The sequence below is a fragment of the Mandrillus leucophaeus genome, unplaced genomic scaffold (genome assembly GCF_000951045.1).
Source record: "Mandrillus leucophaeus isolate KB7577 unplaced genomic scaffold, Mleu.le_1.0 Scaffold146, whole genome shotgun sequence".
In the NCBI taxonomy this organism is placed as follows: Eukaryota; Metazoa; Chordata; class Mammalia; order Primates; family Cercopithecidae; genus Mandrillus; species Mandrillus leucophaeus.
The window spans coordinates 1,471,669-1,487,994 of NW_012101432.1; the positions used below are offsets into that span (position 1 = coordinate 1,471,669).

The 16,326-nt window shown below is 36.7% G+C and overlaps 1 protein-coding gene across 2 annotated transcripts in view; it reads left to right on the top strand.

The window, feature by feature from the left end:
• The window catches only part of ALS2 (amyotrophic lateral sclerosis 2 (juvenile)), an 83,012-nt gene that overhangs the window by 46,056 nt on the left and 20,630 nt on the right, over positions 1-16,326 (top strand). For both annotated transcript variants that reach the window (XM_011974488.1, XM_011974489.1), the window contains exons 13-23: positions 4,457-4,619; positions 8,697-8,828; positions 9,238-9,366; positions 9,797-9,867; positions 10,294-10,360; positions 10,703-10,905; positions 11,020-11,085; positions 12,116-12,214; positions 12,830-12,994; positions 13,854-13,965; positions 14,173-14,250. In XM_011974488.1, the coding sequence (XP_011829878.1) occupies positions 4,457-4,619; positions 8,697-8,828; positions 9,238-9,366; positions 9,797-9,867; positions 10,294-10,360; positions 10,703-10,905; positions 11,020-11,085; positions 12,116-12,214; positions 12,830-12,994; positions 13,854-13,965; positions 14,173-14,250 (1,285 nt within the window). The remainder of the gene's footprint in view (positions 1-4,456; positions 4,620-8,696; positions 8,829-9,237; positions 9,367-9,796; positions 9,868-10,293; positions 10,361-10,702; positions 10,906-11,019; positions 11,086-12,115; positions 12,215-12,829; positions 12,995-13,853; positions 13,966-14,172; positions 14,251-16,326) is intronic.

The window sequence follows — 16,326 nt, forward strand, 5'->3', positions numbered from 1 at the left end:
TCGCTCTGTCATCCAGGCTGGAGTATAGTGGCACAATCTTGGCTCACTGCAACATCTGCCTCCTGGGTTCAAGCAATTCTCCTGCCTCAGCCTCCCGAGTAGCTGGGACTACAGGTGTGCACCACCACACCCAACTAATTTTTGTATTTTTAGTAGAGACGGAGTTTCACCATGTTGGCCAAACTGGTCTCGAACTCCTGACCTCAAGTGATTCACCCATCTTGGCCTCCAAAAGTACCGGGCTTACAGGTGTGAGCCACCACGCCCAGCCCCGTGTTTGCTTTTGATCTTTTATCCTGATAGAAGGAATGCTAACCATCTCATCTCATTTCTAGTTTTAATGGGAATACTTTTAATATTTCACTATTAAAAATGATTACTTTAGGTTTTTGGTAGATACAATTTATAGGGTTAAAAAGCCCCTATTTCTAAAAGTTGTAGAGGAAGTGATTTTTATAATGTTAAATATCTTTGCGTTTCCAAATTCCAAAATTCAGTAATCTGTGTATTAATTTTTTAATACATTGCTGAATTAAATTTGCTTATACAGTTGTGTCTTAGTACCCATGAGGGATTGAGTCCAGGACCTCCCAAAGGAAACCAAAATTCAAGGATGTTCGAGTCCCTGATATAAAATGGCTTAGTATTTGCATATAACCTGTGCACATCCTTTCATATATGTTAAATCATCTCTAGATTACTTATAACATCTAATAAAATATAAATGCTATATAAATTGTTGTTATATGGTATTGTTTAGGAATTAATGACAAAAAAGTGGTAGAGACATAATTTTTTTATGAAATATTTTTGGTCTGAGGTTGTTGAATCCACAGATTTGGAACTCACAGATATGGAGGAGCTTTTTCTCCTTTTCTGTTTCCTGGAAGTTCGTAGTTTATATGAAGTAGAAATTATTTGTACTTTGAATATTTAGTAAAATTCATCTGTAAAAATAATCTGGGCTTCATGGAGACATTTGCTGTAGGGAGTTTTTACTGATTTAATGAATAGGTATTTTCAGGTCTTTATTTCTTTTTATGGCTTTTGTTATTTATATTTCTCTGGAAAATTGTTCATTGCGCCCGTGTTTTAAAGTTTATTGTCATAATGTTCCTACCATAGTCTTAAGATGATTACACCAGAATAACTGTAGTTGTACCCCCTATTTTTCATTCTTATGATTTTTGGGCCTTTTATCTTTTTTATCTTTATCAGTCTTGTCAGCAATTTACTACTTTTTTAATTAATTTTTTCAAAAATTAGGGAATCATTTCTTTCCCTTTTAAAAAATTTCATTAATTTCTGTTTTTTATTTCCTTCTTTCTTTTTGTTCACCTGTTAACTTCTTACAACTTCGAGTTTAGCACTTGGTTCATTCATTTTTCAAATTTAAAATTTTTCTAATGTAGCCATCTAAGGCTACAAATTTCCCTCTGTTGCTTTAGCTGAATCTTACAAGTCTTGATACGTTTTGTTTTTATAGTCATTCAGTTCTAAATATTTTTGGATGTATTTTTCTAACTTCCATTATGAATCCTTGGACTCACACGCTTGTTGATTTCCAAAATATAGGAGTTTGGCCTTTATTTTTTAAAATGACAGGTTCAAGAATATGTCTTTAACCTTGTGTAGTAACTTTAAAATTCTTGATCTTAATACATCACCATTTTCCATTCTTTTACTTTCAGCCTGTCTACATTGTTTTGGTATATTTCTTATAAGGAGCAAATGGATGGACTTATTGTTTGTTGTTATTGTTGTTGTTTACATTTGAGAACTTCTGGTTTTGACAAGTTTAGATTTGTAATTACTGATTTTATATTTATTATTTTAAATCTCATTATTATAATGACTAAAGTAGCTTAGTTAACCTATAATGTTGGTGAAATGCTGAATCATAGCCAAAGAAAATAGGAGAAAATGGGGTTGTACCCAAACCTATAATTAAATGGAGCAGAGAGAAAATGCAATAGTTATTTTTCAAATAGTAATGCTTAAAGAAAAACAAGTTTAATTACAGGAAGATGCAAAAGATAGATGAACACTTGTGACAATTTAAATGGAAAGCTTCTGGGCTTCCTGAAGGGCTACAGCAATTACTGACCCTGGTTCCTTATTCTGCTGTTGTTGACCTTCCTCTAGTATTTCTGAGTCAGATTCACAGTACCGAAGAACTGACCTTATTAGAACAGGAAAATGAGATGACATAAGTTGAAAGCCTCTTGTCTTTTGCACAGCACCATGCCCAGAGCCTGGGTTTTACATAAAGGCAGCACTGACAACTTTTTCCCATTTCTATTTACAAAGTCAATAGTTAAAATTACCTTAAAGATTTCATTTTCAGAGGAGAGTTTGAGAATGTCTAGAGCACAGCTAGGGTGCCCACATGGCTGTTAGTGGATCTTGGATGATGATGTGCAAGCACTTATCATTCATCTAATTTATAACTCAGCTGCTCACATCAGGCTTGCCTGGTGGTTTGATTATTATGCAAGTTTTTTTTCTTAACTGTGATAAAATACATGTAATGTCATATTTATTTTAATCTTAATTGTACACTAATATGTGTACAATTGAGGGGCATCAAATACATTCACAGTATTGTATAACCATCACTATTTTTTCATTATCCCCAAGAAAAACTGAGTGCATGTTAAATAATAACTCCTCCCATACTGTCTCCCCCTGTCTACCTGGCTCTGGTAACCTCTATTCTACTTCCTCTCTCTATGAGTTTGCCTAGTCTAGGTACCTTATATGAGTCGAATCATGTATTTATTTGCCCTTCTGTGTCTGGCTTATTTCTTTAAGCATAGTATTTTTAAGGTTCATTCATGTTGTAGCATACGTCAAAATTTCATTCTGTTTTATGGCTGAATAATATTCTCTTATATGTACACACTACTACATTTTATCAATCAGTTCATCTGCTGATGGACACTTAGGTTGTTTCTACCTTTAATATTTTTATTTTAAAAATCTGAGTAAAAAGTATACACCTTGCCGTATAAGGAAAAAGTAATATTGCCACTATTAGATTAAAAACTCCCTAGAAAAGATAAGCTGATCAGAGATGATTTCTGGTTCAGATTTCTTAGGAGTGTAGCTTGTCCTCTTTTGGGGAAGACTGTAGGTAAGGACATGAGTGAGTCCTGGAAAGTAGTGGAGTTCCCAAGAGTTGGAACATTTCTGGTCTGCTGTAGACTGGGTACTGGGTATTGAGGAGAAATACGGTCCAAGGGAGTTTGTGTTCACTATATCTTACCTCCGCCTCTCAGGAGCAGGTCAAAGCAGAACACTTGTATAGAATTAAATAAGTCCTCAGCTGGTCTCTGCAGTAGAACATGGAGAACAAAGTAAGAACATTAGCACAAGCCAAACATAAATAAAATCTGGGCACTCTATCTAAGATCTTTTTTGTTGTTGTTGTTGTTGAGACAAGCTGGTCACCCAGGCTGGTGTGCAGTGGCACAACCACGGCTCACTACAGCCTCAACTTCCTGTGCTCAAATGACCCTCCTGCCTCAGCCGCCTGAGTAGCTGGGACTACAGGTGCACACTTCCATGCCTGGCTAATTTTTGTATTTTTTGTAGAGACAGGGGTTCGTTATGTTGCTCAGGCTGGTCTCAAACTCCTGGGCTCAAGCTATCCACCCACCTTGGCATCCCAAAGTGCTGGGATTACAGGTGTGAACCACTGCACCCAGCTCACCAACTCTTACTGCTTTACCATTAAGTATTTTGGTTTGGTGAGCTAAGCCTTAATGGGTTATTGATCAGCATTAAAATTTGGAATAAAATTTTAACGATGAATTTATAAAAAACTGAATATTAAAAACTAATTTTTGGCTTCAGTTTGAAATGCTTTTGAAGATCTCAGCATTGAAATCGTCACATATAATCATCTTTATTGTTTCTTGTTAACTGTAATACTAGTTCTTTCAGCTTTTTATTATTTTCCTATAATAAACTCATAATTGAAGGAAAAAAGAAGAAATTAGAAGTGTTTTAATATCCACACTAATTCTGTTGGAGCAAGGAGCTTTGCTTTTCTTCCAGTGTTTCTATTTAGCACAGCTGCCTAGAGCAATTAGTCTTGCCATTTATTGCTGTGACTTTTGGCTTTGAAATTAACAGGTAATGGTGTCAGCTGGTCTCTGATTATTCACCTTAAATTGTGGGATGCATGATTCATTTCCTGGAACATAGGCACAAGCCTGTGATTAACCATTTGTATTGCTACCATTTGCTACTTTTTATACTTAAAAAATCCTATCTTATAGATAGGGAAATTCTTTTAATTATATCTGGCTTATTTCATTGTATTTCTACTTTCATAGCAGCCAAAAAATGTGCATTCTGAAAGGTAGTTTCTAGTGAAATGTTTTATTTAATATCATGCATATTACCAATTCAAAAAGGATTAACTAATTTTGTTTTCCTCTACCTCTAGTGATTTCCTAAATAAAAACCAAGAGCTGTTGCAAGATTTATCAGAAGTGAATGATGAAAACACTCAGTTGATGGAAATACTGAATACTTTGTTTTTCTTGCCAATCAGACGACTTCATAATTATGCAAAAGTTTTGCTAAAGCTTGCTACTTGTTTTGAAGTGGTAAGCTCCCATGTATACCTCTTTGGACATTTGGAAAGCCAAGGATCATAGTTGTTTATATGGATTATGCCACCACAAGATCTGGAACTCCAGTAATTTAATATTTACATGTGTCTAATTAAATTTAATTTTCTTCAGGGAAATGATAGAGGAAAGTATGACTGTAGATAAATTGAGTTTTCTGTGGATTCAGTTTCCTTTTAGGGCCTTATCAAGATGAATAAACTGTATTCATTTTATGAAACTTTGTCTAAAGTTGAGACTCTATCAGATGTTACTCACTCAGTAGTTGTCAAAATTTATTGGATGCATGCTGACTATGAGTTAAACAGAGCTCTTCAAAGCCCTGGTTTTCTGTATAAGGGCACACACCTGTAAGGCAGGGGTGTTAACTGGCCTGGATTCATGCTAGACTTTATACCAGGTGTTTAGGTTACCTTAGCAAATGCTGAGAGGAATCAGTGTTACAGGATTTTCTCAAATGTTAACTAGTCCACTCCTATATAAAACTAGTTAGGTGGAATCCTAGGAAGTTAGCACCACACTAGGATATAGATGTATGTTAAAGCTGGTTCTGAGACATTCACCTTTCAAATACCATCGAAATGTGTGGTTTCATTTTGTTTCTACCCTGAAAGGCTCTAGATAAATTATAATGACTCCAAAGTCCCTTATAGGTTTTTGTTGTTGTTGTTTGTTTGTTTGTTTTTGAGACAGAGTCTCGTTCTGTCACTGGGGCTGGAGTGCAGTGGCGTAATCTTGGCTCACTGCAACCTCCACCTCCCAGGTTCAAGTAATTCTCATGCCTCAGCCTCCTGAGTAGCTGAGATTACAGGTATGTGCCATGACACTGGCTACTTTTTTTTTGTTTTTGTATTTGTAGTAGAGATGGGGTTTCACCATGTTGGCCAGGCTGGCCTCGAACTCCTGACCTCAAGTGATTGGCCTGCCTTGGCCTCCCAAAGTGCTGGGATTACAGGCATGAGCCAACATACTGGCCCCTTATAGGTTTAGAATCTTCTTAATCTCTGGGTCTGTCTCTTGATCTAAACAGATTTCACTCCTCAGAGTGACCCAGGAACTGATTGATGTAGGCTTTCTACAGTTGAGCCTACTGTGATCTTGTAGGTCTTTTCTTTAGTCTCATTTTGACTTTAAAACGAGACTAAAGAAAAGACCTACAAGATCTTTAAACTGATCTAGCTTTAGCTGTGAAGGTTTGACCTATCAAATATCCCAATGAGATATAGCTTTCACCCCAATATGGCCTCAATCAACAAAAAAGTTTCCTACCAGATCAGCTTAGAATTGTTCAGAGTCAGAGTTCAGTTTTCCTGGATGTAGCTTTCATGTGCTTTATATTTCCTTCCTCAAACACTCCCACTCCCATCCTCATTCTGGGACAAAAGTCATTTTATCATGAAAATAAAGCCCTCTTTGACTATATTGGTTCTCTTTCCCCTGTCCATCTCTGAAGGATTATTTACTCTATTTTGCTAACACTTTCCATTATTCACTTCTCATGTTATATCAGTGGCCCTTATCCTCATCACAGGGGGTCAAAATCAACTGTGGAAGCTTTTTCAAAACAAACCTGCCCATATTCCATCACTATACATTATAATTGAGTAAGTCTAAGGCACACCTTTGACATCGTGTGTGTGTACACATATATGTATTTTTTAAATGTCTCCATATAAAAATAATAATAATACTTAACATTTATTGAATGAATTCCATATGCCAGGCACTGTTCTAAGTAAGTTATATGTATTCATTTAATCCCCACATCAACTCGGTGAAGTAGGCATTATTATTATACCTATTTCATCATCAGCCTTTTACAGATGAGAGAATTGAGACACAGCTGAGAACTGGCAGAGCTACAATTCATATCCAGGCTCTGGTTCCAGAATCTGTTCTCTTAACCTACTTTTCTAGATTGTCTTTTATGGTATATAACCTGTTAACAAAACCACTGCATTATTCTGGTACATTTTTCTTTCTTGTCTGCCTAATTATGGTACAAAGATCATGCCTTATTTTTTTTCCCTATCATTCTAGCAGAATGTTTCATATGTGGTAGATACTCATTAAATGTTTCTTAAGTGAATGGAAAAAATGAAAATGAGTGACTCTCACAATTGTGGCAAGTAAACTCATGAATGTGAGAGATCATCCTTCGATCTTACCTTCTGCTCCCTCACTACATGGCATAGCAGTTACACCCATCCCAGTAGTTGGTTCTCAAAGCGTGGTTTGCAGACCCCTGGGGCTTCCAAAGACCATTTCAAGAGGTTCACGAGGTCAAAACTATTTTCATGACAGTACTAAGATATTTGCCTTTTCCACTGTGTTGTCATTTACATTGATAGTGCAGAAGTTAAGGTGGGTAAAACTGCTGGCTCCTTGGTAGGAATCAAGGCAGTGGCACCAGACTATACTAGTAGTCATTGCATTCTTCATTACCATGCACTTGCAGTTAAAATACAATTTCACTTAAGAATGTCCTATTACGTGTGGTGACGTGCAAAGTACATGTAAAGCCGTTCTGCTGCATGCTGAAGTGTGGTGGTTTTTCAAGAAAAAGCATGATTGTGATTGTTGAGTTGAGAGCTCCTATTGAAATAAATGGGTTGCTTTTTTTTTTTTCTTTCAACTTGAAAAGACAGTTGACAGATAAACTGATTTTTCAGATTTGGATATTGGCAGATATTTTCTCAGAAATGAGTAAATGAACCTGTCATTTCAAAGGGAACAAATGATAGTATTTGTTGCCAATCATAAAATCTCAACTTTTAAGCAAAAATTAGAATGTTAGAGATGAATCTACCACTGTGAGTGTGACAGTTTCCTGATACTTAGGACTTTATCTCATGAGATTGGTGGTTCTATGATCCTGTGATTTTTGATGTTGTAGAAGAAAGATGTCAACATTTGGAAAATCTGCATAATTCAGTCAACCAGTATTTTCTATATGTCCAATCCACAATCATAGATGGTACAAAGTCATAGATGGTAAAAGACCCATTCAAAGAGCGCGATGAACCCCTGGATTTTAACATCTCAGCGTACAAAAAGCTCATGGCTGTGGTTTTAGATTCCACATTGCAGCTCTCTTTAAGAATCTACCACTTAGCAAGTTTTAATGTAGTATCAAAGGAAAATATCCACATTCATTTGAAATGGCTATTAAAATGCTTCTCTCTATTCCAGATATATACCTTTATAAGACCAGATTTTCTTCATAGGTTTTAACCAAACAACATATAACACAGTAAATGCAGAAGCTGATATAAAAGTCCAGCTGTCATTTTTAAAGCCAGATAATAAAGAGATTAGAAAAAATGTGGACCATTGCCACTTTTCTCACTAAAAACTTTTTTTTTTTTTTGAGACGGAGTCTTGCTCTGTTGCCCAGGCTGGAGTACGCATCTCAGCTCACTGCAAGCTCCGCCTCCTGGGTTCACGCCATTCTCCTGCCTCAGCCTCCCGAGTAGCTGGGACTACAGGTGCCCGCCAGCACGCCCGGCTAATTTTTTGTATTTTTATTAGAAACAGAGTTTCACTGTTAGCCAGGATGGTCTTGATCCCCTGACCTCATGATCCGCCCACCTCGGCCTCCCAAAGTGCTGAGATTATAGGCGTGAGCCACCGAGCCCTGCCACTAAAAAAGTTTTGTAAGTGAATTAATAAAAGCTTTTGACATTTCTTAATTTTATGTTCTAATATGGTAAATATTAATAGATACAGTCCACATAAGAAAAATAAAGGGATCCCGAGACCAAAACATTTGAGAACTCCTGCCCTATCCTGGGGTCTCTGCTGCTTTCCTCAGTAACTGCCGGGTTTTGTCTCTCTCCCTTGAATTATTCCCCTATTTCATATGTATTTTTATGTAGTAGAATTTTTCTAAAACCAATCTCCTTTTCCCAGTCTCCTACAATGTGCTACTTATGCTCTTGGGCCAAATTTTCCCCTACATTTAATGCTATATATCTAAAGCAGACTGAGGCTATAGATTCTGGATAATGATTTTATGTTCTTTTTTTTTCCTCTTTAATTTTTGCCCTGTAGGCATCTCCAGAATATCAGAAACTGCAGGATTCCAGTTCTTGTTATGAGTGTCTTGCTCTCCATCTCGGCAGGAAGAGGAAGGAGGCAGAATACACACTGGGCTTCTGGAAGACCTTTCCCGGAAAAATGACGGTAAGCCGTGCCAATTGTCATTTGTTACCCTAGCAAACAGCAACTGTTTCGATAACAATTGATATCATTTTCTCTGTTCCTCACTTGTTTATGGCAATAACATTTTAATGACCCCTTTCCTAAAATGTCTAAGGACCATACCAATGGGTACTCTAAATACCTTCTCTCATTTCTAGAAATCCTCTCTGAAGACTTACTCACCTTTAGTTTGTTTTTGTCTTCTTTTTAATCTCCTTTGAGCTCTGATTTTGTGAAGTGGTTAGATCCCATATAAATTTAGTTTTTACACCACGCTAAGCTATGACCACCAAATTCCCTTAAACGTGATTTGTGTCTGTTTTATTTTCTCTTTGCATGTTAAAATGATTTTGATTGTTTCACTTAGTATTATATTTGTCTTTAATTCCAGGACTCCTTGAGGAAGCCAGAGCGTCGACTGCTGTGTGAGAGCAGTAACCGAGCCCTGTCTCTGCAGCATGCTGGGAGGTTTTCTGTGAATTGGTTCATTCTCTTTAATGATGCACTGGTCCATGCCCAGGTAGGCTGGATTGCTTACCTTAAAAGAATCCTTGAAAGGTGGAATCCTATCCTTTTTAACTATACTATCAGTTTATGTTCAAAACTAGTGTGATTTTACTGAAACTGTTGACTGAAAGAGATTGTTCAGCTACAGCATGGATTTGTGTATGCACTGGATTTCAGAGAACTTCTGAAGTTTCCAGCTTGAGAATGAGTGGCAGCCATGTGAAAGGGGCCCTGCAGCAGAGATGGCAAGGCCCTTTGGGTTAGCTGTGTTATGGGGACAATGTGGCAGAATTGGTGGCACCTGCATGGACTTAACTATTTCAAGGGGTTGTGCAGCAGCGACTGCAGGGCCCATGTGGGTTAGTGACATGAAGGGGATATGGGCAGAGACCCCACGGTCTACATGGGCTTTCATAAAAGTGCCTCCATGTTCTCTGTTTCAGTTCTCCACACACCATGTTTTCCCTCTGGCCACGCTGTGGGCAGAGCCACTGTCTGAAGAAGCTGGTGGTGTGTAAGTGTGTCCCCCCTCCCCACTCTACCCCGTCCAAGTCTGTTACCCAGGTTGCTTCCTTAAATGTGAAAAAAGGCTCAGGAGGACTTGGGAGACAGTCTCCCCATTCTGCATAACGAGACCCACCTCCCAGCACATTAGACAGTAAAGCAGTCTATTGATAATAAAATGGCCTGTTGCAAAGATCATGGCAAGTCACCATCAGGTGATGAAAAGGCATCTTCATTGCACACATCCCCATCGTTCAACACAGAGCAGAGAATTCTTTGTTCTTTCCACCATGGTGGGACCCAAAACCAAACAAGCGTTTACATTAATTGACTTCTGCTCCTCTTGAAATAAAGAGGTTGCTTTTCAAATTTGAGGATTGATACTGTAACGACAGGTTGTTAAACCTACTGGTATTTGTCCTTGTGAACGTTTTAGGAACGGCTTAAAGATAACCACACCTGAGGAGCAGTTCACTCTCATTTCATCTACACCCCAGGAAAAGGTTAGTCCATTATGGTATTTTCTTTCAATCTTCACCCTGGCTCTTTCTGCCTCTTGTGTAATAAAGAAGAAATATAAATTGTTTTTGCTTGACTAATGATGTACAGTTCTGATAAATCTTCATTAAGCCAAAACTATAGGTTCTTGGTTTTGTTTTTTTTTAAATGTGACTCAATTTTAAACATATAGCGGAGAAATCCAAGAGCCAGTCAATATTACTCTATTAATAGGAAAAGCATTAGGACACAAATAATTTATTCACACCAAAGAAAACTAACAGGGTGTAAAGCAATGCTTGATGAATTGTTGCCTTAAGCTTATTGACATTACTTTTTGCTCCTAGACAAAGTGGCTGCGAGCTATAAGCCAAGCTGTAGATCAGGCTTTGAGAGGGATGTCTGATCTTCCCGCTTATGGAAGTGGTAGCAGTGTTCAGAGACAGGAACCACCCATTTCACGCAGTGCCAAATATACTTTCTACAAAGATCCTCGCCTAAAGGATGCCACCTATGATGGACGCTGGCTTTCAGGGAAGCCTCATGGCAGGTGAAAATGTTGAAGATTTATACCTGGGGTGAGGATGATCATCACATAATAGAAAAAGTATTGATTACCTGAAATATTAGTTGACATGCATTATTCTTTGCTTACGCATTCCAGAGGGGTTTTGAAGTGGCCTGATGGAAAGATGTATTCTGGCATGTTCAGGAATGGCTTAGAAGATGGGTAAGAAAATTGTGTAAAATATGATAGTAAATTCAAGTTCAGTAAAGTCATAAATTATGTTATTTTGTATGCAGAGCTGCTTTTCAAACAAAAGTAGATTTTTGTTGTTATTTTTCAGAAATGCACATGTATGATCATGAAGAGAGCCAGGAGTGAGGGGTACAGCCTCTGATTTACCTAGACTGGGTCATTTTCCTTGATAGCTGTGTGACCTCAAATTACACAGCCTTCCATCTGTTAAAATGGGGCTATGTTTTCTATAATTTCTGAGTTGTGAAGACTGAGAACTTTGGTAATGTTAATGGTAGGACTATTGAGACAGTAGTCCCCCTTTACACAAAGGACATAGAAAAATTTTCCTTTCAGTTGTTTTAAGTCATCTTTAATTTCTGCGGTATGTTAAAAGAGAAAATTTCCAAGTGCTCTATTATCCTAATGATGTTCTAATGACTTTTTAAAATAAATTTATCATGTTTTCTAACACTAGAAATGTATTTACATGATTAGTTTGTGACAGTATTTTGTATAATGTTAAGGAAGTAATTTATTTTAGTGTATAAAAAATGTTGGGTAGGTGATTTTGTGTGTCTGTGTGATCATGTAAATTCTTGTGATGTGTTAAAGTCTCTTTTTAATAGATTGTTAGAATGAGAAGGACTTTAGATCATCTCATTTACCCACTGAGTTGCCCCTCTTATTATCTAAATAAAGGAGCTGGATACCTGGGCTTACCCCATGGTGGTGCAGGTAATTAGTGACAGAGATAGGCGAAGGACACAGGTCTTCTGTTTTTCACCGGACTTGTATTAAAACACCATATCTTAGTGTAGTGGGGCTGATGTCCCACTCCTCTTGCCAAACAGCTTAGGTTATAGATTCACCTTAAACCAAGATGCTGTTTTAACCCTTTCCTCCTACAGGTGAATGTTTTCTCTGTCTTCCTTGTTAAAATGTTTACCACGATACACATACAAAAGGTGAATATGTCATAAATGCATATTCTTTTGTTATTTTTTCTTTTTCGTGGCAGGTATGGAGAATACAGAATCCCAAACAAGGCAATTAACAAAGAAGACCATTATGTGGGCCATTGGAAAGAAGGAAAAATGTGCGGTCAAGGAGTCTACAGGTAATGACATTGGAAAGGCTGTTGGACTGGTGTTGGTTTTTCATATAACCATGTAAACCTGAATGTTTGCATAGTCAAAGTTTCCAAGGTTTAAGTTTTGCTTAGTCTTATAGATAAAATTTAGAGGAGTAAATAAAATTGAAACTCTCTGTGATCTTCTTTTAAAGGTCAACCCCTCATCTATCACAGGATGAAAATACTGGATTATTAAATTTAGTTCTTATCTAAATTTTATATACCTTATAAACCATAATTTTCTCATAGAGACTCCTATATGTCTTATCTATAAATTTATCTTATTTTTATTTACTTGATTCTAACGGACAAAACTTTTATTCTTCCCTCTTACAAAAAACTCATTATTTCATTTTCCCATAAGAGACTAAAAACACATTTTTTTCCATGTTAATGCAAAATACCACCCATGGTGTCTTTAACTTTTTAACTTTAATCATTCAAAAACAAGGTTTTTTTAATTGGTGAAAAATAATCATATAAACAAATAATTATAGCTACTAGTGAGACTGAGTATGGTTTTGGATTTTCTAAACTTTGTAAAAATGAGCATCAGAATTCAATGTGCATGTGGTAATTATCCATTCTTTCCAACCACAGCTATGCTTCTGGTGAAGTGTTTGAGGGTTGTTTCCAAGATAATATGCGTCATGGTCATGGCCTTCTACGAAGTGGGAAATTGACGTCCTCTTCTCCTAGTATGTTCATTGGCCAGTGGGTAACGGATAAGAAAGCAGGATATGGTGTCTTTGATGATATCACTAGGTACAGTGTTCTCCTTCTTTTCTCACAGTTTAAGCAAATGATTAAGTACCATGATTATTTAACAAGCAGTTTATACTTATTTTGTCTTTTTCATGGAGATTATAAGATTTCTTTGAGTTTGAGTAGGTGAAAAATAAACCTTCTTTTATGACAAACCCTTTTATTTATTTTTTTTTTATTTTTTGAGATAGGGTCTCACTCTGTCACCCAGGCTGGAGTGGTGCGATCTCAGCTCACTGCAATGTCTGCCTCCTGGGTCCAAGGGATCCTCCTACCTCAGTCTACCAAGTAGCTGGGACCACAGGCACACACCACCACACCCAGTTAATTTTTTGTATTTTTGGTAGAGAGAGGGTTTTGCCATATTGTCCAGGCTGGTCTCGAACTCCTGGCCTCAAGTGTTCCACCTGCCTTTGCCTCCCAAAGTGCTGGGATTATAGGCATGAGCCACCGCACCCAGCCTCTTTCTTTTTAAGTTAGCAAACTTTTGTGTAAGAAAAACCTGTGCATAGGTTTTATTCTGCTTATTACATTTTAAATGAAATTACTTAGAGTTGAATTCTAGGCCTTCTTTTTAAAAATTATATATTTTAAAGTTATCAAGTAACTACCTGGGGTATCTACAGATCTGTGTCAGATAGACCACAATATTAAATTCCTCAGAGAACATTACTGAGTGAGATGTCTTTTGCTCTCACCTTGTCCCATATTTGAGGAGACAAAGTTAACTACTTTAACTAGAAAAATGGAATCTATACCAGCCTAGGGTTGATGCCTGGGATCTCCCATGTGATAATTGTCTTTTCCCTACTTTATCCTTGTCTTCAGTGCTTTTTCTTTTCTTTTTATTTCTGTGCAGGGGGGAAAAGTATATGGGAATGTGGCAAGATGATGTGTGTCAAGGGAATGGTGTGGTGGTTACCCAGTTTGGATTATACTATGAGGGCAACTTTCACCTTAATAAAATGATGGTGAGTGGCATATTTGCATGTAGTTATTACTAACTTGTTAAAGCTCCTTTGTCTCTAACTTTTTAAGTCATCTTTTGATTAGTTTCTACCTCTTAGTACTATTTTCCTTCTTTTAAGATTCCATAAGGCTTTGGGAATATGACTGCGTGCACTCTTAAGTTACTCTATTTTATGTGTTGTAATTTTTCTCTTGTTTTCTTCTTATAGGGAAATGGGGTTTTGCTTTCCGAAGATGATACTATCTATGAGGGAGAATTTTCAGATGACTGGACTCTTAGTGGAAAGGTTGGAAACTAGCTTTCTTCTTTTTCTCTCTAATAAATTCTTTTACTAATTTTTTTGACTTTAAAAATAGCTGATTTATATATCCATAAAATTCATCCCTTTCAAGTGCACATTTCAGTGATTTTTAGTCAACATAGCTGTACAAACTACCACCACAATCCAGTTTCAGAACATTTCCGTCACCCAAGAAAATCCCTTCTGCTTATTCAGTGACTTCCATTTCCACCACCAATCCCAGCCAACCACTAATCACTCTTAATCACTCTATAGATTTGCCTTTTCTGGGCCTTTTGTATAAATGGAATCATACATGCAATCTCCTCTATGTGGCTTCCTACACTTAGCGTAATGTTTTTGTTTTTTCCATATTGTGGCATGTATAGTATTTGTTCCTTTTTATGACTGAATAGTTTTCCAAAACTACATTTTGTTTATTCTTTTACCAGTTGATGGACATTGAGTTATTTCCAACTTAAGACTATTGTGAATAATGCTGCCATAAACTTTCAAATGCAGTTTCTTGTGTAGACATATATTTTCATTTTCATTTCTCAAGTAGATGCCTAGAGTGTAATTGCTGGGTTTTATTTTAAATTGATGTTTAACGTATTAAGAAACTGTCAAACTTTTTTCCAAAATGTCTATACCATTTTACATTCCCATCAGCAATGTGTGAGGATACTAACTTCTCCATATCAAAAAATATTTCTTATTTTCAGTCTTTTTTTCTTACAACCATTCCAATGGGTATGAAGTGGTATATCCTGGTTTTCATTTGCATTTCCCTAGTGACTAATGATGTAGAACATGCTTATTAGTGATTCATATATCTTCTTTGATGAAATGTCTGTTCAGATCTTTGGCCTATTTATAAAATTTTGTTTGTACTCTTGTATAAATTATAAGGATTCTTTCTGTATTCTGGATACATGTCCTTTATCAGATATGATTTGTAAATATTTTCTTGCAGTCTGTGACTTGTCTTTTATTTTCTTAATGGTGTCTTTTGAAATAGAAAAGTTTTTCATTTTAACGAACTCTATAAAAAATTTTATGAATTATGCTTTTGATGTTATGTCTAAGAAGTCTTTGCCTTTTGGCTCACTCCTGTAATCCCAGTACTTTGGGAGGCCGAGGCGGGTAGATCACGAGGTCAGGAGATCAAGACCATCCTAGCAAACACGGTGAAACCCCAATCTCTACTAAAAATACAAAAAATTAGCCAGGTGTGATGGCGGGCACCTGTAGTCCCAGCTACTCGGGAGTCCGAGGCAGGAGAATGGCGTGAACCCGGGAGGTGGAGTTTGCAGTGAGCCGAGATCCCAGCACTATACTCCAGCCTGGGCGACAGAGTGAGACTCCGTCTAAATTTAAAAAAAAAAAAAAAAATTTTTTTGTTTTGCCTTTTATATTTAGGTCTGTGATTGATTTTAAGATAACTTTTGTATATGGGTTGAGTTATGTGTCCAAATTAATATTTTTGCATATGGCTATCCAAATTTCCCAGCACCTTTTCCCGTTGAATCTTGGCACCTTTGTTGACCAGAAAATGTGTTTATTTCTGGTCTCTCAGTTATATTTCACTGATCAACATGTCTCTCCTTGTGTTAATACCACACCATCTTGATTACTGTTGATTCCTAGTAAGTTGTGAAATCAGGAATATAAGTCCTCCAAATTTGTTCTTCTTCAAAATTGTTCTGGCGAATCTAGATTCTTTGCCTTTTCATATAAATTTTAGGACTGGCTTATCAAGATTCTGCAATAAACCTTGCTAAGATTTTGATAGAGATTGCATTGAATCTATAGATCAATTTGGGGAGAATTGCCGTATTAATAATATTGACTCTTCCAACCCATGAACATAGAACATCTCACAGTCTATTTAGATCTTTAATTTCTCTCGGCAATGTTTTCTAGGTTTAAGTGTACACATCTTGCCTTTCTTTGGTTAAATTTATTTCTAAGTATTTTATTGGTGCTATTGTAAAGCGTTGTTTTCTTAATTTCATTTTCAGATTGTTCATTGCTATAGTAAAAAAATGCAGTTGATTTTGTATTTTGTTCTTGTATCCT